This window comes from Dendrobates tinctorius, unplaced genomic scaffold (genome assembly GCF_039654945.1).
Source record: "Dendrobates tinctorius isolate UK_male_01 unplaced genomic scaffold, ASM3965494v1 ptg000039l, whole genome shotgun sequence".
Lineage (NCBI taxonomy): Eukaryota > Metazoa > Chordata > Amphibia > Anura > Dendrobatidae > Dendrobates > Dendrobates tinctorius.
In genome coordinates, this window is record NW_027361707.1 from 4,072,516 (window position 1) to 4,097,854 (window position 25,339).

Below are 25,339 nucleotides of genomic sequence, written 5' to 3' on the forward strand. Positions count from 1 at the left end.
ACAATCCTGCTGACAGGTTCCCATTAAATATTAAAATACTGGTTTCTGGAGCCAGTATTGTTTTTTTTCCTGGCCCTTTAAGTCTCAGACTAAGGGCTCATGCAGAAATCCGCACACTACGGTCGTCGCATCGACAGTCTGCAAATCTTCCTTCCCGAACCCGAGAGCCTGAGGGATATTATTGGGCTGTAAAGTTCAGGGTAAGAGACCGGCAGCCTATCCAACACGCTGTGCTCAGACATGTGCACGAGCCCTTACATAAGACGACCAGCACTAAACAGATGCTGCAGAGCAGTCACGTGGGACTGGTGCTGCAGACAATATTTCAATTGCACTAGATTTTTGATGTAACATTTAAATATTTTTTATATATTATATATATATTTTGTCACATCAAAAATCTAGTGCAATTGAAATAATCTTGTCTGCAGCATCAATCCCACGTGACTGCTCGGCAGCACCAGTCCCACGTGACTGCTCGGCAGCTTTTTGTTTTTAGGTGCTCTTCTTAAAAGCAACATATGAAAGCAGAAAAGGGTTAGCATCAACATCACTAATTGTGAAAAATGTAAAAAGCAATTTACTTATTAAAATATTCTGTGGTAATCTGTCTAAACATGTTCCCCGCTAAGACTTTCTTTTCGAAGATCTGGGTAGGTAAGTGTTGCTGCCTTTGTCTGCTGTTTAAATCACATTTTTGGAGACTGAGACTTTAGTGGCTTTGCCAATTAGTTTAGTGTAGGGTCTTGTAAGCGTGGGGACCCTTGGCGTGGGTTACGAGCTCACGTATTTTGGCCAAATCATCAATGGGTAGGTGGAGAGTGGCTGTTGATCTGGTATGTTGCACCTGTGATGCTGACATCTTGCTTTATGGGCTGGCTGCACCCTGTAGAGCATTTGTTCCAAGATCTGGGCAGGTAAGTGTTACTGCCTTTTTGTCTGCTGTTTAAATCTAGTTTGGAGTATGCTGGCTTCTTTATAAAAGGTAAAGAAGAACAATGATGGGGACAGAACCATTGTTAATACAACTGTTCTGTGCATGTTACCAGCATGGCACTTACATCAGACATTGTGCTGCCAATACTTTGCCGGCATAAAAAAATGAAATAAAAACAAGCAAGCTTGTGTGTTTGTCGCAAATTATCAGCTAGTCTAGAAGATACATGGATGACCCGTGTTCTTATAAAATCACCCACCAACCCCCCTGTAATAAAGAGAAGACTTTGTAAGACCAAAAAAAGACAGCAATCGTTTATTTAGAAGAAACAAAAATTTTCATTTGTTACAGATGTTATTAACAGCGGGTATACAACTGCATGTACAAGAACATTTACAATGTGTACAGAGTAATAAAATTCAAGTATCAGTTTTATCACAGCAAAAAGCTTAGAAAACGTTGGAAGTTAACACGGAAAGAGGCCAATGTAACCAGCCTGGTCAGACGAGAACGTCCTGTTTACACCGTGCCCAGATCGGAGCGAGTCAGACACGGACGAATCAATGGAGAATACTAAAATTTGGAGGGTGAAACAAAGTGATAAACTAGTTGTAAAGCAAATCTGATCCCTTGTGTTTTGCTAGCTAGATTTTCCATGAAGAGGGCTCAGGTTTACGTATAGGGAAGCTCTGTCGATGTCACAAACTCAGCGCATCCAGTATTGGGTAGAATATAAGAACCAGTCACTAGGTTTTATCCTATATAAATAGTATCCACTAACTGGCAGGATTTGCAGTTTTAGAAGCCGTCGGCCCCGCCCCAGAGAAGCCGTCGGCCCCGCCCATTAAGCGGTCTTCTGGCATACAGGCATAACTACTAAAGCCAGGAAAAGACTGAGGCCACAGGAGCAATGAATGAACTGGAAATTGGTTGCTGCAAGGGATAAAATCCTGAGCCTCCCCTTTAAAGAGAACGTCATCAGTAAGATTGTAAAGATTTAATCAAAGTATGTAAGTTTTACGTATTTTTTTTTTTTTACTTGCGTGTGAAATATTATGAAAACTGCAAGATTTTTACAGAAATGGGGCTATTCTAGTGTTTTATGAACTCTCCATTAAACAGTGACCCCAAACTTTTTGCACTAAAGCATCTAAGGAGTATGTGCAGGTCATTGTGAAGGTAGGAGGCAGAGGCAAGCTGTGACCTCACCTGCGTATATAGGAGTTTTTATTGTAATTCTGTCTGCAACCAGGGCTGTGGAGTTGGAGCCCATTTTGGTGGAGTCGGAGATGTGGCTTACCGACTCCACAGCCCTGGTATGAGGGACTTGGAGTCATGCAGTAGAAGTCATGGAAAGTTGATGAGTTGAAGGTTTGGCTTACAGACTCCACAGCCCTGTCTGCAACGAGGCGATTGAAAACTTCTTGACAGGACAGAAAGTACGAGTCTAAACTAGCCCCAGTGGTCTGTGTGAAACTTGGAATTTTTTTTTTCCACTTTTCTCATTAGGCCCAGTTCACACTGAATTTTTTGCAGACATGTCCAAGGATTCCACCCAAATCCCTCCTAGAAAGGGGAATCAGATGAACCCCCAATGGGGTTATAAAACGCAGCGTCGTGAACAGAATTCAAATAAACGCGGTTTTCTCATCTGAAAGTGTCTGTTTACACGGGCAAAGAAATGTAGCAGACCACGTTTGTGCCCGGATGAAGAAACGGACACAGTCAGAAGAAAAAAAACAAAAAAAAAAAAAAAAGATGGCTATTTGAATGCTGTTCGTGTCATTGCGATCCATGGCCCCTTCTGAATCCCATTTTTAGGTGGATTCAGAGAAACCTCAAGTGTACTGCAGAAGTTTAATGAGAACAGAGCCATAATGTATACATTTTTATTAGTTTTATGAAAAAAAAAAATTGGTCACTTCCTGATGACATCTCCTTTAAATGAACTGCCAACAGTACTCTCCTGCCAGCAGGGGTCACTGCTGTGCAGCCTGAACTCTAATCTTCAGAGTTCACACTGCAGATCTCTGCTCCCAGCTGAAAACAGTAGAGGCAACAAGGGACGGCGTACGATGATCACACTCCTCACTCTTCTGTATTCAATTTATGGGTTTTTTTTTTTAACACGTGAGGGCAGTAACATGGACACGAGCAATTTCTAAAAGCTGGAGCTGACAAGTTACTCAAATAAATTCAATGTTTAACAGTAAAGTTTCAAGAGAAATACCATTTTTTTCTTAATCCCATTCCCAGAGGAGACTCCTGAGGACGACGGGAGGCCTGCATCAAACTAGTGTAGTCTTGGGTCCTACCCAAGTGGCCACCTGGCCTTTCAATAAAGAGAAACTAGACTAACTATTAATCAGCTTTTGTGTTAAAAAAAAAAAAAATCAGTAACTCTAGTTCATTACCTTATTTTGCTTCTATTTTTTTTTTTTTTTTTTTTTTTTTAATACCACAGTGAAAGCACGTGTTTATCCATCCTCCTGGGGATTTCTCCACTTTATCCTCACATGCTCAAACAAGGACAGAGCTTGTAAATGACGTTTAAGCTTCAGTAAGAGGACTCATCTTAGCAAATCCGCTGCTAAGGTAGCATGAACTGGGCAGATAAAACCGCACTGCCAGCATGGAAGGAAGAGTAATGAGGTATGGTACAAATATTCACACTTTTACAAAGGCTGATTATAAAGTCTCATCTCTGTCATAAGGATCCAAGTATTAAAATACACGCTTCTGGAAATGCTGGTGTGTTTTCCTGACCCTTTAAGTCTCAGACTAGGGATACAGACAATCTTCCAACCCGAACTTGACAGCCTGAGGCATATAACGTGGCTGTCAAGTTCAGGTCGGGAGAGTGGCAGCCCATCCATTGTACTGCGACATCTGCACGAGAGCCCTGTCAGCTCATTTTCAGCCTATAAGATGCAGCTGCCATCAGGGGCTTATCTGTAATGCTGTAGATAAGCCCCCACCCGATGTAACCTGAAAGATAAACAAGTTAGATTACACTCACTCCAGGGTCCGGTCCAGTCTGAAGGGTATCACTGTCTGGTACCTCCTATCTTCTAGCGATGACATCCTTCTCATTACTTCTGCCGCAGCTCCTGCACAGGCGCACTTACGCTGCTTGGTTGGGGTGGAGCAGAGTATTGCAGTGCGCAGGCACCGGGAAAGGTCAGAGAGGTCCAGCGCCTGCACACTGCAGTACTCTACTCTGCCCCCCAACAGGGCAAAGTGCGCCTGCACAGGAGCCGCAGCCAAAGGAGGAGGAAGTCATCTCTAGAAGTTGGGAGGCACCAGACTGGACCGCAACACCCATTGGACCAGACCCCTTGGCGAGTTATTAACGCGGCTTTATCTTTCAGGTTACATCGGGGGCATTCTGTAATGCTGAAGATAAGCCCCTGATGGCAGTGGCTGCATCTTATAGGCCAAAAATGAGATGACAGAGTCCCTTTAAGTGAGAAAGCAGTACTGTGCCAAACAGATGCTGTGTGAGTGGGACTGGTGCTGCAGAAGCAGTCACGTGGGAATAGTGCTGCAGAGCAAAACGGCAGCAAATTTCAATTGCACTAAATTTTTTATGTGAAAAAAAATCTAGTTTAGGTATTCATTAAAAGCATCACCAAAGCTGAAAAATGTAAAAAAAAATTTTTACTTATTAAAAGTACTCCGTGGTAATCTCTCCGAACATACAACAGTGCAAAGACTTTTCTTGGGGCTTGTGATCCACCCTGGTGTCAGCAATATCGGACAAAGTTTAACATCAGTACACCAGTTATATAACAAAAAAAAAAAAAAAAAAGTATTAGAAATGGATTATTTCCAGCAACGGTCAGACGCATCCACTCCAAGCAGTAGGTAGGGCATTGACGGCACAGCTGTTCCAATATGAAGTGCTCCACAAAATATATAGCTGCCGGCATCACAGGACTTGTTTGGCATAAAGTTCTACATAAAGGCTGCACAACGAGCAGCGAACACGAGCTCCATCCCCAGGGAGCCCTATATACATATATAGGAATAAAAAAAAAAAAATCCATGTGCTGCACATGTAGGAGAGCGAAACGCCATCAGCTGACACTTAACTGAGCAAAGTCATCGTCAGCACCTTCATTTAGGCAGGTATTTAAATCAAATCCTCCCTCCGCTTCCATTTTTCTGACTTTGGTTGGAGTGCCTGAAAACTAAAAACAAAGAACAGCAAGGGTTAGAGTCAGACTATAGGCACAGCTCTGTGGAATTGTACTATATAGTTCTGTCACTGACAATCAATAGGCTGCTATAGAAACATCTGCTGTGTGTGAATTTATCCAATTACGGAAATGATTTTGGGTCCGTAAATGAGTAGAAAAGGTTATTAACCATATAGGTATGTCCAAGGTAGTCTACCCCACTTTGATGCAGGCTCAGGCACTGAGCCTGCATCTTTCTCCACACGACATCTCATCAGCTGTCATATGCCGTTAACAGCCGCAGGTGGAATCGCAGACAAGCTTTTCTGCAGTGGAAACTCACTGAAAACACATTTTTATCACTTCATTTGGGGGGGGGGGGGGGGGGGGGATACAGGTAACCCTGGGTGTAAGCATCTAGTTTGCATTCAGACAACGCCATGGCCGTGGCGTAATAAATCACCAGGGCGGAATGCGCAGTAAGTTCGCTATGAAGGAGGACTCCTGTATTCCATTTTGGGCAAAGTGCTGCATTGCCAGCAATATCGGTAGTGCACATTGCAGGGATGGACAATTAAGCAGTTTCTTAGTCAAAGTCTCACCTCAGGCGAGTGGTCCCTCAACCACATCATGTTCGATCAGATCTGCCAGAGATGGGGCACCCCCAACATACCCAATGGCATTTCTGTTGAATCACAAGGTGCCTTGCTTCATAGACAGGTCTCACAACCCCCCTGGCAATTGGTTTTGAGACCTTGGTCATCCCATGGTCTCATTTTCTTCCTCATCTCTTTCCTCCTCTCTCGCTGATGAGTAGTCAAGAAGATCAAGGCACAGAACCACTCAACTCCAGGCTCTCAGAACCCCCACAACGGTCAGTTCTCTGCACTTAATTCTTTTTCAATGAAATTTGGCTTCTCGTCCCCAGGTCAAGACCTTCCTTCAAGGAGCAGCTCGTCTGGCTCCTTCGTATCATCCTTCGGTAGACCCGTGGGATCTTAATCTAGTCTTATGCGTTCAGCAGCCTACTTTCAAACCCATTGAGGACATTTCGTCTTCACTTTCCCAGAAGGCTGCCTTTTTTGGTAGCCATTACATCTGTCAGAAGAGTCTGAGCTGGAAGTTCTTGCTGCTCTCCTTTCCTCGTTCTCCATCAGGACAAGGTGGTTCTCATACCAGTCCCTTCCTTCCTAAGGTGGTCTCCTCATTCTACATCAACAAGGACATAGGCAGAAAAGAGAACTATCTTAAGTTCATCCTCCTGAAAGGTCACTTCACAAGCTGGACCAGGTCAGAGCTCTACGCTTCTACCTTTTAAGAACCGCTTCTTTGTCATCCCTGAGGGTCACAGCAAGGGTCGTCCTGGTTTTAAATCTACCGCTGGACTCACTCAACTACACTGGAGGCATATTGTGTTAAAGACCACCCCCTCCAGCTGTAAGGGATCACTTCCACTTAGGCAGTGGGAGCCATCTGAGTCATATGCCACCAGGCCTCTGCAACTCAGATTTTAAAGGCTGCTACCTGGTCATCTCTGAACTTTCGTGAGATTCTACAGTGATGCCAGCCAGGGAAGACAGACAGACATGTAAGCGACAGTCACATGCCATCTTCTTTTCCCTCCCTTGAGACTGCTTTAGGACATCCCATGGTTATTTGTCCCCCAACAAAGCAATAAAGGATTTTGGGTACTCAGCGTAAAATCTTTCTTAGAGCGTTCACTGGGGAACGGCACCCTCTCACTGATGAGTAGTCAAGAAAATCAAGGCACAGAACCAATCAGCTTTTGTGTATTTCCCTTACTTCCATCCTGGCTTTTCTCCAGTCAGGCCTCAACTCCAGGCTCTTCGAACCCCCCCTCAAGGGTCAGGTCTGCCTATGGGCCTTCTGTTGGGCCTGGACACAGTTGTGTTGTTACTTCTACTGCTTTTTTCACTAACTGATGAGCTTTGTGTCAGTCAGTGGGGTGTACAATGCTGAGGAGCTATGTTTTTTTGCATAGTGTCAGTCTCCTAGCCACAGCAGCATACAAACAGGATTATTTGTGTCCACCAATGAAGGCTCAAAGATCATTTTTAATACTAGCCGTAAAATCTATTTACAGATTTTCGTATGTAATGCAATTCTATTGAGAAAATCTGCACATAAAACTCTAGCATTTCCCCACAAGAGAAATTTACACTTGGCTTCCAAAACACAGGTAATTTTACAAAAAACAATGGGTAAGAGAATTCTACAAACTACATCCACTTACACGCAAGACTGGATTTTTTGCGCAGTAAATATGAACGGTCAAAAATCTCATGGTGGGAAACTTATTTTACTTACAAGGTTCTCTTCAGATTCATGGTCAGAGGTTGAGCATATCATCCCTTCAGAGCTGGAAAATAAAATTACAGGTGTTTTGTTGCAGCATAATTTACAGCTAAACATGCACCAAATTGGCATAAATTGCACAAGAATTCTGGAAAGATAAAGATGGTGTTATAGACACCAACTTCAGTCAGGATGTGTGTAGCAATACATAACTGCTATATCTACACAGTAGCTGCAGAAGTCAGTGCAGAGGTGTGGTTTTTTCTCCCATGCATGACACCTTCTGATTGGTCAACCTCATGCAGGGGAAGTACACGCCCCTCAAAGTAAAACCTCTGGTAACCCTTCGTTGTATTTAATAGATAATCTAAATTTTACAAGTAAATATCTCTGCAAAGGAGAGGAGTAATGGCTTTAATATGTCAATCAAAAGGATAGAATCGTAGAGTTGGAAGGGACCTCCTGGGCCATCTGGTCCAACCCCCTGCTCAAAGCAGGATTCGCTAAATCATCCCAGTCAGATGTCTGTCCAGCCTCTGTTTGAAGACTTCCATTGAAGGAGAACTCACCACTTCTCGTGGCAGCCTGTTCCACTCATTGATCACTCTGTCAAAAAGCTTTTTCTAATATCTAATCTGTGTCTCCTCCCATTCAGTTTCATCCCATTGCTTCTAGTCTTTCCTTGTGCAAATGAGAATAAAGATGATCCTTCTACAATGTGACAGCCCTTGAGATATTGGTAGACAGCTATTAAGTCTCCTCTCAGTCTTCTCTTTTGCAAGCTAAACATTCCCAAATCCTGCAACCTTTCCTCATAAGACATGGTTTGCAGACCGGTCACCATTCTGGTCGCTCTTTTATGAACTTGCTCCAGTTTGTTGATGTCTTTTTTAAAATGTGGCGCCCAAAACTGGACAATATTCCAGATGAGGTCTGACCAAAGAGGAGTAGAGGGCAATAATGACTTCACGTCATCTAGACTGAATGCTTCTGTTAATACATCCTAGAATTGCATAGGACTAAAAAAAGTTGCTAAACAGTATGGGGTCAATCATTTGCCAGTGAGATATTCCAGTAAAAGGACAAAAGCCACTGAAATGCTGTGCCCCTACTATAATAAAAAAGCAGCCAGATGAAGCTAGTATTTTCATCTACGTTCTACAGGGGATGACCACGTTATCGAGCAGCAGGAAAACAGACAGATTGTTAAGCGGTGGAAGGACGACCCACCAAACAAGATGATCCACCATCCTTTTCAAGAGTTGCAAGGTGCCTCCAGCAACTGAACCCCAACATTCTTTTATGTCAGATTTCAGTACACATGAGCATGCAGGTTTAATAATGCCAGGCAAGAATTGCCACAGCTGTTTATTGAATAAACTAAGAAAAGCAATAAAGCTCCTTACAATGGTTGCAGATCGTCCCCATCCTCTTTTGGGGGATCCCACGCATGTAGCTGAATACGCCAAAGTTTAATCTGTTGGTCCCAAGATCTGCGGCTGTATTTCTTAAATTTATTTGGAGTCCGAGGATGAACTTTTTGCTGTCTTGATTGTCTGGCAAGAAAAAAAATAAATTGCAAAAAGCAGTTTACATATAGAGCAAAGGAGAACAAGTAAACCATTCTCTTGGAAGCAAATTGCAGAATTTCAGCCACCTAAATAGCTTCAACCTTCTCCAGGTTTAATTTGACCTGCACATCCAAGCTAGTGTGTACAGGTGCCAGCTAAGACAATAAATCCAAGTACCTTTTTTCCTGTAATTCTTTAGAAATATTTTAGTTCTTTTTTTCAGTATTACATATGTACATAATGTAGCGTTTACCCATTTTCTATGGAAGTAATGCAGTTCCAATTTTCTAAATGTATTAAGATTTCAGAGTATACCTATATTTTCCCTTGGGAAAGTAACTAAACTTTGCTTTGTTCCTCCCAGAAATGATGATTTCACAAAGCTTGGCCGCAGTGTAACCAGGGGAATACAAAGATGGCAGCCAAAAGGCCCTTTTGGTTCATGCTGCATAGAACCACTTCTATAACATGTATTTGTTGGAAAGGGGCTGATGTAGCAAACAGGATTTTTGGTTGCTTAGCGCAAAATCTGTTTCTCGGAGCCTTCATTGGGGGGGACACAGGAACCATGTGTGTATAATGCCGCCACTAGGAAACTGACACTATGCACAGAAAAAGGTTAGCTCCTCCAGCGCAGTATACACCCCACCGACCGGCACTAATCTCGTCAGTTAGTGAGAAAGCAGTAGAAGTAACAAAATAGAGTGAAACAGAACAGACAACTCAACTGTAACCAACACACAACAGGAGTTGCAGAACATGGGAGGGTGCTGTGTCCCCCAATGAAGGCTCCGAGAAACAGATTTTACGGTAAGCAACCAAAAATCCTGTTTTCTCTATCACCTCATTGGGGGACACAGGAACCATGGGCATCCCAAAGCAGTCCCTGGGGAGGGAGAAGCAAACTTCCATTAGGTCTGAGAACTCACCACCGCCTGCAAGATCCTTCTGCCTAGGCTGGCGTCCACCAAAGCGTAGGTGTGGACCTTGTAAAATTTGACAAACGTGTGGATTGAAGACCAAGTTGCAGCTTTGCAAAGCTTACAGCACACCGCCCAGGAGGCACCCACTGCCCAGGCAGAGAGCTCTAATTCCAGGAGGGGGCACTCGATGCTTGACCCAGTAGACTTCCAAAATTGCCGATCTGATCCAGCGAGCAATAGTAGCCTTGGAGGCTGGCTGACCTTACCGCGCACCATCTGGAATGACGAAAAGTGAGTGTCTTCCGCAAGGGAGCCGTCCTAGCCAGGTAGACCTTCATCGCCCTGACCAGGTCTAGCTTGTTCAAGGAGCGCTCAAGAGGGTGGATTGGACCCGGACAAAAGGACGGAAGAACAATGTCCTCATTTAGGTGGAAAGTGGACACCACCTTAGCAAGGAAGGAAGGCGGGGGCCGCAGGACCACCTTGTCCTGGTGAAGCACCAAGAAAGGAAGATGACAAGAAAGGGCCGCCAATTCCGACACGCGCCGGATGGAGGTGATGGCCACTAGAAAGGCTACTTTCCAGGAGAGAAGGGATAGGGAAACTTCCCTGAGGTTCAAAGGACAAACCTCGTAGAGCCTCCAGGACCAGATTGAGATCCCATGGATCCACGGGAGCACAATACAGAGGTGCCGCATGAGCCACCCCCTGAAGTCATGACCTGTGGTCAGGAGGATAACGTCTTCTGGAAAAGAATGGAAAGCGCCGAGACTTGACCCTTTAGAGAGCTGAGGGAAAGGCCCGTGTCTAGGCCTGCCTGAAGGAACGCCTGGCACCTTAGGCAGGCTAGGAGTGGGTGGGCCGTGCACCGCCTCAGGGGCACATAACATGGAGGGAGAGCAGTGGGCGGGAAGCCCGCCTAAGGATGAAGGCGGAGCGTGGCCACGACGCAGAACAAGGACCAAATTGAAGCAGAGGCCTGGAGTAAATGTGGCGGCCGCTGGGAAATGCGGGGCGGCGCGGAGACATCGCTGCACTGCCGAGGCGACCGCTCCCGACTAGATCCCTGCATGAAGACCGGCTGCAGAGATGGAACAAGATAAGTGCAGCCGGAGGGGGAAAACAGGGAGAGAAAAGAGGCTGTCACAGGGCTACATGCAGAAAGGAGCCGTGATTCCTAACCATGCCACTCGGGGGACCCATACTTGCCCTCTCTCTGTTCCGCCTTCTAAGAGGAAAACCTGGGGAAAGAGGTACCTTCATCGTCCAGGTGGCATCCATGAATCTTGTAGAAGGATGTCCGTGCCTCTTCCAAACCGACAGGCTCTAGTGGGCGAGTGGGTGGGAGACTGGGAACAAGGACTAGTCAGAATCGCCTGACATGCATCCGTGTTAGGGGGGGCTCTTGGTCCTGCTGTGGAGAGCTATGAGGTTACGGGGTGGCAGTACACGCCATACTCTGTCTCTTTGTGGGACTACAGATGTGACCATTCACTCTGTATCCCTCTGGAAACCTGAAAAGAAACGACGCACACTGAGGTAGATATGGGTCTAATGAAAGACCCGTATCCACTTCCTACTGACACTAAGCTAAAATGACGAGATTAGTGCCGGTCGGTGGGGTGCATACTGCATAGGAGGAGCTAACCTTTTTCTGTGCATAGTGTCAGCCTCCTAGTGGCAGCAGCATACACCCATGATTCCTGTGTCCCCCAATGAGACGATAGAGAATTTATTTGGTGCACACTTGACATGATAACCCCAAAGAGCCATGACAATTCTCAAAAATGTTCAGATAAGTTACGTAGAAGATAAAGTTATTACCTTGGCACAGCTTGAATGTATCGGTCATACGCGATTGTGTTTTTTCCATAGTTTATTTGCTTTTGTCTCCTGGCAAGAATCACCGGATCGGTTTCCATTTCTCCCTGGTTTGAAGAACTCTTTGATTCCTTTGAATCAGAACTTTAAAAAAAATAAAAATAAGTTAGGATTTTTAACCCATTAACCCCTTTATGACGTGACATATGTATATTTAGTTATGTAGTGCCCAACTGATGCGGGCTGCTATGTACCACACAAGCGATCTGACAATCATAGCTTCAATTCCCTTATGGGGATTAAATACAGTAAAAAGGAAGGTTTTAAAAATACATAAAACAAGCTAATCCAATTGATAAACCCTTTAATGGAAAAAATCTATAAACGCTAGAATTTTTTTTTTTGCACAGGCGATCAACACGTGTTATCTACCCCAAAGTCCAGGTTCACATAGCATTAATGCAGTCCATTCAACGCATAGCGTTGACGGACTGCGTTAAACGCTACTCACTAACGCACGCGATAGAGTCCGAGGGTCCATCACAGAATGACGGCACATCGCTAAGGCATGCCGTTTATGACATGCGTTAGCAATGCGCTACATTATTGCAGTCTATGGGTGCGTTAACGCATCCATTACATCGCGTTAATGCCGCTATGTAACGGATGCGTTAAACGCACCCGCCTAACGCAATGTGTACCCAGCCAAAATTGTAAATAAAAAAACCCTCACCCAGCCCCAGATCACAAAAAAATGAAAATGTTATGGGTCTCTGAAAATGGCAAAAGCAAAATGTTTTCATATAAATTTATCACCACTAAAAAAATATAAAATAATTGAGGTTTGCCATCTGCGTACTCATCTTATACATGTACAGAACATCCAAAGGATAAACGTATAACAAACGTTACATGCTAGTCCCCACTAATGGGTCCGGACCCACTTCTATCACGAGATCACAGTCCTGATGTGCGTCACCGCTGCAGCCAACCACAGACATGTACAGTACATAAACACTTGAGGCCAGGTGAGTAGCTGCATCAGTCATGTGGGTGACATGTCAGCGCAGGTCCGGAGGGCGATATCATGGATGAGTAACGGTAACTATGTCAGCACTTGCGGCTTCAATAAGTTTCACAAAAGCCGATACAACACTTTTACCCTAGGACAGAACATATAGAATGAAGCGGCGTACCTCGCAGACGACAATCTCCGCTCTCTTGGTTCCAGCTCATTAACGAGCAGTTTTCTTCTGTACCTGTTACACAAAGAATAAAATTAATATTTCATCTATAAATTAAAAAAATGGACTTTAAAGTTTTTTTATTTTCTTGTGGATGACATTTTTCACTTTGTGGGGGGACAGATTGATTACTATCAACCAAGGATCTGCGCAAGATCCCCTTTGACTGTCAATTCTGTCCTCCTGTGAAGCTCTGCTCCAGAGGTAGCAGATTTTACTATATATTTCAACACTATTACATTATATAGTATAAGCAAACAGGTACAAGTTTCATTTGGGAACCAAATATAATATTGAAAACTACAACTTGTCCTGCAAAAAATAATAAGCTCTCGTACTTCTATTGATAAGAACAAAGTTTCAAAGGGGAAGGGAATTAAAGTGACAAAAAATTTCCTGGCCCTTCAAGAGTCAAGATACAGATTTTACCAATAAATCTGCTGCAAAATATTTTTTTGCCAATGCAGTTGATGCATTATCGGTGACCATCCCGCAGACTCGTGTTCGCATTATGCAAGGATATAAACTGATTTCAAACCCAAAGGGAACTGACAAAAAGACCGCATGAAATCAGAAATGACATATTGGACTTACTTTGCCAAGTCTTTCTCCACGGTTTCCATTAAGAGTTCTTCCTCTTCCACGGCTGAGCCCCAGTCCTTACATCTGGACACCGGCTTGTGGCTCTCTGGTGTGGTGAAGCTGATAGGACAGGAATGCCGAGAGGTCAGCCTAAGATCACAGATTGAGTAATGGCCGCCCATCAGTGCCAGGATAACAATAGGGCAATGCTACTACATTGACTACAGGCAGCAGTCGGACAATTGCAGAAAACAAGAAAAAAAAAAAAGTTAAGTTTGCAAATATATTTAACTTAATAGCATGAGCTGCAAACTCCCCAGTAAAGCAACCAAGATTGAGAAAATATATAAAATAAAATTGCCATATAAAAGCAGATAGTTCAGCAGCTATCGGGGTAGACCGCACGATCCTCTGAGCTCAGTGACTGGCTACTGCCAAAACTTTGAGAACGGAGCGGCGGTGGAAGGGGGTCAGCGATGGACTCAAGGAAGGCAAGTACATCCTATTATTGGCATCTTACAGCATTTGGGATGCTTTTCATTAACCCCTTCGTGACCGGGCCAATTTTTTAAATTCTGACCAATGTCAATTTATGTGGTCATAACTCTGGAATGTTTCAACAAATCCCAGTGATTTTGATACTGTTTTTTCGTGGCACATTATAATTTATGATAATACTAAATTTAGATTGATATGTTTTGTATTTATAAAAATATCAGAAACTTGACAAAAATGTAAAAAAAGTTGCAGTTTTCAAACTCTGAATAATTATCCCTTTAATCCAGATAGTCATACCACAGAAAAACATGAATAAATAACATTTCCCACATGTCTGCTTTACATCAGCACCATTTTTAAAACTAATTTATTTTGCTAGCCTTTTAGGAGGTTTAAAAATGTAGCAGCAATTTTTCATTTTTTCAAGGAAATTTACAAAATTTATTTTTTTTGAGGGACCTATCCAGGTTTGAAGTGACTTTAGGGGTGTTATATATTGAAAAACACCAAACGTGTTACCATTTTAAAAACAGCACCCCCTGACATATTGAAAACTGCTGTAAGGTAGTTTATTAACCCTTCAGGTGATTTTTAGGAATTAATGCAAAGTGGTATAGCCATAATGAAAAAGTGTTTGTTTACCACCTAAATGTCGCTAACTTCTGAACTGACCGCTATAGCCGGGAGACTATTTGGCCATGAACAGCTATGGCAAACATCAGGACCACACAATCATGATCTCGGTGTGTCAATTAGATTAAAGTGCAAGCCCCCACAATCTTTTAACCATTTATTTGATGTAGTCACTTGACAGCAGCAACTAAGGGGTTAAACAGATATGGACGGTGCCAACACCGATCATTTGTGATACAGCAAGTTGTCAGATATAGTGGACAGCCGAAAGCTGCTGGATTGTCATCTTTATGGGGATGATCTTCTCTTATATCTCAGGTCAGTATATATACACGTATTGGCGGTCTTGAAGGGGTTAAGTGGAATACCCCTTTAATAGTGAATTTAAATTAAAAGGAGAATTCTGTAACCATGCATGTAAACCCATCTCACCTGTCAGGACGTCCATTACCGATGCTGGAAGGCTTCTCGTCAAATACAGTCTTCTCTTCATCAGTATGGCGTCTAAAATCACCATCTGACCGGCGCTTACGTCCCAGCGACCAGCGGGTGGGTGCTTCAGATCTACAAGGTGGGACAGAAATATTTAATTTTTCACAGAAAATTAACCAAAGAATATAATTAAACATTAAAAATAGGTGATAAGACGTATTGTTGGGGGGTGTTAAAGCAGGGACCCTCAAAGTTAACAAGTTTAACCTCTTAAATGCCACAGGCAAGTATGTGAGGGACATGTAAGAAAAAATAAAGGGGACTTAAACATGGCAGCCATGCACCGGACAATATTAATCATGGGTTTAAATGGCAGATGAGGACCTACTGAGGGACCCCAGTGTTTGCATTGTTAGAAATTGGCTCAACATCAAAAGATCCTTTTATAACACTGCGGCAATAATGTGGTTTCGCAGTATACTGAATAAGTGAGCAAGCGATAGCAGGATTAACTCCTATAAAGGGAATAAGGAAAAATAAGTTGGTATAAATTGCTTTTTCCTATCCCACCCCCTAAGTGAGTGTGCATTTTTTTTTTTTTTTTTTACACATACGGTTTAACATCTGATTTTTTTCTCAATAACTATAACAAAAGCAGGGCTTTGGAGTTAGCGTCCATTTTGGAGGAGTCCAAAAAAATGGACCCACTCCTAAAAATATATAATACATTGGGAACAGTAGAATACTGCAGGATGTGCTGTACATTTTTTCGTAAGAATTTGTGAAGGTTATGAAATACTCCTATAAATGTCTGTTCTGTTCCTGATCTAAGGATCTCGACTTAGTAGAGATGAATCTGTGCTGCACTTTATGTACATGCTCACTAGTGACCAGTGCTGTGGAGTCGTAGTTGAGATGAATCTGTGCTGCACTTTATGTACATGCTCAGTAGTGACCAGTGCTGTGGAGTGGTAGCTGAGATGAATCTGTGCTGCACTTTATGTACATTCTCAGTAGTGACCAGTGCTGTGGGGTCAGATGAGATGAATCTGTGCTGCACTTTATGCACATGCTCAGTAGTGACCAGTGCTGTGGAGTCATAGATGAGATGAATCTGTGCTGCACTTTATGCACATGCTCAGTAGTGACCAGTGCTGTGGAGTCGTAGATGAGATGAATCTGTGCTGCACTTTATGTACATGCTCAGTACTGACCAGTGCTGTGGAGTCGTAGATGAGATGAATCTGTGCTGCACTTTATGCACATGCTCAGTAGTGACCAGTGCTGTGGAGTCATAGATGAGATTAATCTGTGCTGCACTTTATGTACATGCTCAGTAGTGAGGCAGTGCTGTGGGGTCAGAGATGAGATGAATCTGTGCTGCACTTTATGTACATGCTCAGTACTGACCAGTGCTGTGGAGTCATAGATGAGATGAATCTGTGCTGCACTTTATGTACATGCTCAGTAGTGAGGCAGTGCTGTGGGGTCAGAGATGAGATGAATCTGTGCTGCACTTTATGTACATGCTCAGTACTGACCAGTGCTGTGGGGTCAGAGATGAGATGAATCTGTCCTGCACTTTGTCCATGCTCAGTAGTGACCAGTGCTGTGGAGTTGTAGATGAGATGAATCTGTGCTGCACTTTATGCACATGCTCAGTAGTGACCAGTGCTGTGGGGTCATAGATGAGATGAATCTGTGCTGCACTTTATGCACATGCTCAGTAGTGACCAGTGCTGTGGAGTCAGAGGAGATGAATTTGTGCTGCACTTTATGTCCATGCTCAGTACTGACCAGTGCTGTGGAGTCGTAGATGAGATGAATCTGTTCTGCACTTTATGCACATGCTCAGTAGTGACCAGTGCTGTGGAGTCATAGATGAGATTAATCTGTGCTGCACTTTATGTACATGCTCAGTAGTGAGGCAGTGCTGTGGGGTCAGAGATGAGATGAATCTGTGCTGCACTTTATGTACATGCTCAGTACTGACCAGTGCTGTGGAGTCATAGATGAGATGAATCTGTGCTGCACTTTATGTACATGCTCAGTAGTGAGGCAGTGCTGTGGGGTCAGAGATGAGATGAATCTGTGCTGCACTTTATGTACATGCTCAGTAGTGACCAGTGCTGTGGGGTCATAGATGAGATGAATCTGTGCTGCACTTTATGTACATGCTCAGTAGTGACCAGTGCTGTGGAGTCATAGTTGAATCTGTGCTGCACTTTATGTACATGCTCAGTACTGACCAGTGCTGTGGAGTCATAGTTGAGATGAATCTGTGCTGCACTTTATGTACATGCTCAGTAGTGACCAGTGCTGTGGAGTCATAGTTGAATCTGTGCTGCACTTTATGTACATGCTCAGTAGTGACCAGTGCTGTGGAGTCATAGTTGAATCTGTGCTGCACTTTATGTACATGCTCAGTAGTGACCAGTGCTGTGGGGTCACTGCACTTTATGTATATGCTCAGTAGTGACCAGTGCTGTGGGGTCATAGATGAGATGAATCTGTGCTGCACTTTATGCACATACTCAGTAGTGACCAGTGCTGTGTAGTCAGGTGAGATGAATCTGTGCTGCACTTTATGTACATGCTCAGTAGTGACCAGTGCTGTGGGGTCAGAGATGAGATGAATCTGTCCTGCACTTTGTCCATGCTCAGTAGTGACCAGTGCTGTGGGGTCATAGATGAGATGAATCTGTGCTGCACTTTATGCACATGCTCAGTAGTGACCAGTGCTGTGAGTCGTAGATGAGATGAATCTGTGCTGCACTTTATGTACATGCTCAGTAGTGACCAGTGCTGTGGAGTCAGAGGTTTGGTTTACCTACTCCACAGCCGTGGAACAAAGAAACAGGCAGCACCATAATGCTGTTTAGTTACTTTTAGGCTATGTACCCACGTGGGGATTTTTTGCGGAATTTTCCACAGCAATTCCGCAAGTCCCTGCCGCGGGAAATAAGCGAAAAATCCACATGCTGATTGACTGGTTGGTCACACTCGTCAAACAGTGTTTTGTTTTTTTTTACCAGGGATATGGTACCCAGGGACTGGAGGAGAATCTCCTCTCCTCCAGACCCTGGGTACCATCCACACACTTTCTGCAAAAAGAATGAGCATGCTGCTTATTTTTCCACGATGCGATTTAGCCGCGAAGAAATACGCAGCATGAGCAGAATGCCATTGAATTCAATGGGTTGCCTATTTTATGTGTTTTTGCGGCGAAAAAACGCAGCAAAAACGCATAAAATCGGCAAAAAATCTGCATGTGGGTACATAGCCTTAGAGCGTAAATAAACAATCCCCCCCCCCCCCAAAAAAAAATATATAAATTTTAAGGCTTTATTTTACCAGATGTGGATTTTTTTCTGTTTTTCAGCACAGTATATAATGTGGATGGTATTTTAACCCAAACTACAGCTCGTTCCTCCAAAAAAAAACATGGCTACGGTAGAAGTTGTGGAGTTTGGCGATGTTCATACGCTTTTTTTTCCTGAAGGAAAAGCCTGCTCTTTTAGCAGTAAAGAAGCTGCTTACCAAAAGTATGTTTTTGCTGCTTTTTTGCCGTCTCTTGCATGCTGATAACGTTTAGTGCCCCCCCCCCCCCCCCCCCCTCAAAGATCATGATGTAACTTCCTGTTACCTGAGTTTTCACACTTAGGCTAGTTTCGCACTAGTTTTTTAGCGCTGCGCTTCGTGCGCAATATAATCGCATACAAAAAACGCATCATGCGTTTTGTATGCATTTGCTTTTTTTAGGCGCATGCGTGTTAACCAGTTTCTAGCCATGCTAACTCTTAAAACGCATGGACATGGGCACGCCTGCGTTCCCATAGACTAATGTGATTTATTGCGCATTCGGTGTGCATGTGTTTTTTTGACACAGGTCGGACATACCAAAAATGCAACAAGTTGCGTCCGGCGTGCCTAGGCGCACACTACAAAAACATACAAATGCCGCCACGAAGCGCAGCGCTAAAAAACACTAGTGTGAAACCAACCTAACTCATTGATTTTGATGGGTGAAAAAAAGTGCTGAATTAACGCTGAAAGTAGCGACATGCTGCAGTTTTCCAAATCAGTCAGAAAAAAAAAACTTCATGAGTTTTCTGAAGTATCAGCTTTTGCTGGTTCTGGAAAACGCAGCTTAAAATTTGCATTAAAAAAACTGCAAAAAAAGCAATGTGTGAACACAAAAATAAAGCAATGGGTATATCCTCCAAATAAAATCAATAGTATTAGCAAATTGGAGATTAAATTTATTTAATAAAAGTTATATTTTAAGTCTTTTTGCAAAGCTTTCATTAATTCACCAAACAAATCAAATGACTGGGCACCCCAAAAAGGCAAAAAAGTGTAACAAATAGTGCTACACATACAACTGCACCAAGCAATTTTATGCCATAGATCGGGGTGGGGGATCTTTTTTCTGCCAAGGGCCATTTGGATATTTCATATACCATCCTTTGGGGGCCATACAAACTCCACCAACAAAGTACAACCTGACTCTGGCACTGGTGTCAGGACGTAAGCTTTCATTGCATGCCCTTCAATGTTCAGTAGTGAACACTGCGTGTGTGCGCGCGAGAAGAAATTAATGAGATTGTGGCAATCAAAATACAGCTTCCTGCCAAAGAATGCGGTCCCTAAGAATCTGCTCAGGGGCCTGATTAAAAGGTCATCGAGGGCCGTAAATGTCCCTGGGGCCTGAGGTTACCCACCCCTGCCATAGATAATAGAAAAGTCATATAAAGCATTGCAACCCCCGATTAGCATAAAGGGCCAGAATCAACCAGGTTATAGCCAGTATAAGATAATATATCACATTCAAATACCTCATTAGTGTACCAGGCCAAATAAAATGTTGGTTTTATCCTCTATAATCAGCTTAGGCCGGTTTCACATTTGCGCTTCAGGGCGCAGCGACGGCCTGCGCACGGCCGCCGCTAAGCCCCGCCCCCTGCAGCTCCTCTGCCGGTAGCTCCGCCTCCGGGCGCATGACGCTGCATGCGTCCCCTATCTTTATCACTGAGGCAGCAGGCCGTGCGCAGTATGCGCTTGGCGGCGCCTGCGTTCTTTTGACGGTGCGCCGAGCGCAACCAAATTGCAACAGGTTGCACTTGGCGCTGGTTGGCGCACCGTCAAAAGGACGCATGCGCCGTCAAACGCATACTGCACACGGCCTGCGTTCCCAGTGATAAAGATAGGGGACGCATGACGCATGCAGCGTCATGCGCCCGGAGGCGGAACTACCGGCGGAGGCTCGGCAGGGGGCGGGGCTTAGCGGCCGCCATGCGCAGGCCGTCGCTGCGCCCTGAAGCGCAAATGTGAAACTGGCCTTACACCAACACCTTAAGAGAAAAAAGGCCTGTGCTAAACATTATATTGCAGGCAAAAAAAACAAATATAGAACAATCTCACCCCCCATCCTTCACTGAAAGGGACGAAAGGATTCATAAGGTGATGCTTATGTTAAATCAGGTAACGCCACTCCCAACACGTTTCCTCTTACCCAGATTCTTCAGGGGAGTAAAAGGCAAAAATCTTGGGGTGATCTTATCCCCTCAGTCACTGTTACCCGCTGCTACGGCTTAAAACCACAAAGCGGTGTAGTATGTAAGTATGTAGGTAAGCATACTACTGTACGGCTTTGTGGTTTTAAGCCGCACCAGCAGATAACAGTAACTGAGGGGATAAGATCACCCCAAGATTTTTGCCTTTTACTCCCCTGAAGAATTTGGATAAGAGGAAACGTGTTGGGAGTGGCGTTACCGGATTTAACATATGCATCACCTTATGAATCCGTTCAGCCCTTTCAGTGAAAGACGGGGTGAGATGGTTCCATATTTGTTTTTTTTGCCTGCAATATAATGTTTAGCACAGGCCTCTTCTTTCAAGGTGTTGGTATAAGCTGATTATCTAATATATAAAGCTCAAAGTGTGTGTGTATGCGTACAAGCGTGCATGTGCGTACGCGCGTGCGTGTACGTGCACGCGCGTGTGTGTGTACGCGCGTGCGTGCGTATGCATGCGTGCGTGCGTATGCATGCGTGCGTGCGTATGTCCGGGATAGGCATCCGCACCGTCGCAGCTACAGCCACAAAATTTGGCACAGTCGCACGTCTGGACCCCGAGAGCGTCCTAAGCTATGTTGTGAGGCGAAATTTCAACCCCGGGCGTTCCAATTCACCAAACAATTTTGCCCCTGTCTACATACTGGGGAAAAAGTGTGCGCACGTCAAGCCCCGCCCCTCATTATGATGTCATAATGCCCCTATTTGCATACTGGAGAAGCAGTGTGTGCGTATCAAGCCCCACCCCTCATTATGATGTCACAATGGTTGCCATGGCGACGCTGTCATCATAGGTTGCAAGCCCTGCCGCCGCTCATTATGATGTCATAATGGTTGACTATGGGATGGAGGATATATATGACGGGTATATGGGCACGGGACTATGAGATGGCGGATATGTATGATGGGTATATGGGCACGGGACTATGGGATGGAGGATATGTATGATGGGTATATGGGCACGGGACTATGGGATGGAGGATATGTATGATGGGTATATGGGCACGGGACTATGGGATGGAGGATATGTATGATGGGTATAGGGGCACGGGACTATGGGATGAAGGATGTGTGATGGGTATATGGGCACTCGACTATGGGATGGCGAATATGTATGATGGGTATATGGGCATGGGACTATGGGATGGCGAATATGTATGATGGGTATATGGGAACGGGACTATGGGATGGCGAATATGTATGATGGGTATATGGGCATGGGACGGCGAATATGTATGATGGATATATGGGCATGGGACTATGGGATGGAGAATATGTATGATGGGTATATGGGCATGGGACTATGGGATGGAGAATATGTATGATGGGTATTTGGGCATGGGACTGAGATGAAGGATGTGTGATGGGTATATGGGCACTCGACTATGGGATGGCAAATATGTATGATAGGTATATGGGCATGGGACTATGGGATGGAGGATATGTATGATGGGTATATGGGCACGGGACTATGGGATGGAGGATATGTATGATGGGTATATGGGCATGGGACTATGGGATGGAGGATGTATGATGGGTATATGGTCACGGGACTATGGGATGGAGGATATGTATGATGAGTATATGGGCACGGGACTATGGGATGGCGGATATGTATATGGGCACGGGACTATGGGATGGAGGATGTGTGATGGGTATATGGGCACTGGACTATGGGATAGAGGATATGTATGACGGGTATATGGGCACGGGACTATGGGATGGCGGATATGTATATGGGCAGGGGACTATGGGATGGAGGATGTGTGATGAGTATATGGGCACTGGACTATGGGATGGAGCATATGTTTGATGGGTATATGGGCACAGGACTATGGGATGGCGGATATGTATATGGGCACGGGACTATGGGATGCAGGATGTGTGATGGGTATATGGGCATGGGACTATGGAATGGAGGATGTGTGATGGGTATATGGGCATGGGACTATGGGATGGAGGATGTGCGATGGGTATATGGGAACTCGACTATGGGATGGAGGATATGTATGATGGGTATATGGGCACAGGCCTATGGGATGGTGGATATGTATGATGGGTATATGGGCACGGGACTATGGGATGGAGGATAATTATAATTTGTTATAACTAACCACAGTTAGTTACTATGCCCGGGCAGCGCCGGGCTCTTCAGCTAGTAGAGGATAAAACCAATGTTTTATTTGGGCCGTTATGCTAATGAGGTGTTTGAATGTGATTGATATATGATCTTATACTGGCTATAACCAGGTTGATTTTGGTCCTTTTATGCTAATCGGGTGTTGCAATGCTTAAGGCTATGTGTACACTGCAGAATCACCTGCGGGTATTTCCGCGCGGAACCGCAGTGACCTGCGGTTTTACACCTCTGTTAAAGGTGTGAAACCGCCCAAACAATTGACATGCTGCGGTTTATAAACCGCGCGGGAAAAAAGCGCACCGTGAGCACAGCGTTTTTGAAAACCCATAGGGTTTCATTGTACTGTACTTGGTCTGCGGAACTGCTGCGTTTCCGCAGGGCCAAAACCGCTGCGGAAACAACGCAGCAGCATACGCAACGTGTGCACATAGCCTTAGGCTATGTGCACACGGTGCGGATTCTGCTGCATATACTCAGCGGATTTAGCCCTGCGTATAGACAGAACCGCATGTGATGTACAGTACCATTGTAGCCTATGTGAAACAAAATCCGCTGTACACATGCGGCTTTTTTTCGTGCAGATTTGGTGCGGAGTGAAAAAAAGCAGCATGTCACTTTTGTGCGCTTTTGCTGCAGTTTTCCACCTGCTCCATTCTATAAATCTGCAGGTGGAAAACCACACTATAAAAAGCACTAAATCGTAAATCCAGGTCGTTTGATCTGTGGATTTTGTCAATTCTGCGCGGAAAATTCCTAAACAGAATATGCTCTGTGTGCACACAGCCTTATAGGACTTTTCTATTGTCTATGGCATAAAATTGCCTGGTGCGGTTGTATGTGCAGCACTTTGTATTACACTTTTTTTTGCCTTTTCGGGGTGCACTGTTGATTTGTTTGGTGAATTATTTATGAAAGTTTTTGCAAAAAGAACTTTTTAAACATATATTAAAAGTTGCTAATACCAATGTGTGACCACTGAGGCCTAGAGAGGACACATGCCTTCCCCCTCAGATACCCAACAATGGACCCTTAGAAGGCACTCTTACAGCCATACAGAACCACTCTTAAAGGGATTGTCCATTTTGGAAAACCCATTACAACTAAAAAAGATTTACATAAGGTTATAAAAAATGGACTGTGCCCATTACCAGGGAGCAGAGGATGTCAGGAGAGGTGATTGGGGGGGGACACAGTCAAAACTTCAGCCCCCTCACGTTCACAAACTCTTCTTTAGGGCGACCAAAAAAAAACAAAAAACATCATTTTCTTAACCCTTTGTAACCATTGACTGTAATTGAACATTGCTAATAAAGTTATTGAAAAAAAAAACAGTACAGGAACCCCAACAAACAGGGCGTTATAGAGAAAGCATATTTCCCTCAAGAGCAGGCAACTTACCGGCGGCCGTCAGCGCGGTTGTCCCGGTGTCTGTACATGACTGCGATTCTCCCACTAACACCGGCCTCACGACGCGTCATGCACCTACTAAGCGATGCGCGCCAGAAACAGAGCCTTTAACTGACTATGCCGGAATATACCACTGCTGAGCAATTGGTGGGGGAGTACAAATCTAGAAACACTCCCTCAAGCACCTTTTTTATTATTTTTCAGACCCACTTTTATAAACTGAAACACTATTTTAGAAATAAATAGAATTTGCTGATGAATTTTTAAGATTTATCTGCACTAAAATAAAAAATTCCAGGGTCATAAATATACAAGCCACCCCTCAGAAAACAAACGCTTTTGGAATGTTCCACACGCTGCGCAGTGTTCCGGGAAAGGTGATAATCTATTGGTTCGATCTCGTTGGTGGGCGGGGACGGAAGTCTCTGGTTCTCTCACCTGATTGGCTGTCAGGGACTGTGCGGCCGTGTAGCGTTTTGAAGAGATTCCCCGCCATAATACTAGGAGACTTTTTTTTTAAAACATTATTTTGGCGCTAAAATAAAAGGAAACAGACAAGTAGTAAATGAAGTGATGATTTACTGACTGAGAGAGTGGTTTTTATACCTGCTATGAGTCAGCTGAGTGTTTATTATTGAGGTTGATGGCGGCGTCTGTCGCTTGTATCGGGCATTGTTCACATTACGTTTTATCTGCTCTCGCAGATTTTTGTCATGGGGGTCCTAACCGATACCGCCGATAGAAGCCTTACGTCACTCATAGGACCCCGTTGTAAATAAATGTATATGACCTCATTATCAGCATCCACACGTCCACGGGGGTCGCCTCTAGGCAATATTGTACCTCCCAAATGTACGATGGCAAAGAGGGACACAAACTTTTTGTGTTCAGCACATTCCCTCACACACAGTATGATAACCCCCACACAGTACATCCCCTCACACACGGTATGATGCCCCCCACAAAGTACATCCCCTTACACACAGTATGATGCCCCCCACAAAGTACATCCCCTCACACACGGTATGATGCCCCCCACACAGTACATCCCCTCACACACGGTATGATGCCCCCCACA

The 25,339-nt window shown here is 44.3% G+C and overlaps 1 protein-coding gene across 2 annotated transcripts; it reads right to left on the bottom strand.

Moving 5' to 3' along the window:
- Positions 1–1,236: 1,236 nt before the first annotated feature.
- Positions 1,237–24,410, bottom strand: SLBP (stem-loop histone mRNA binding protein). 2 transcript variants are annotated; one of them, XM_073574425.1, is made up of 8 exons: positions 24,253–24,410; positions 15,139–15,270; positions 13,588–13,695; positions 12,946–13,008; positions 11,753–11,893; positions 8,841–8,990; positions 7,447–7,498; positions 1,237–5,130 (listed from the first exon to the last, which is right to left on the bottom strand). In XM_073574425.1, exons 1-8 carry the CDS (start codon positions 24,330–24,332, stop codon positions 5,017–5,019), a joined length of 840 nt encoding a protein of 279 aa, XP_073430526.1. In that variant the 5' UTR covers positions 24,333–24,410; the 3' UTR covers positions 1,237–5,016. The 2 variants fall into 2 exon arrangements, with proteins under 2 accessions (XP_073430526.1, XP_073430525.1); XM_073574424.1 differs by having other exon boundaries at positions 13,588–13,725.
- Positions 24,411–25,339: the final 929 nt, after the last annotated feature.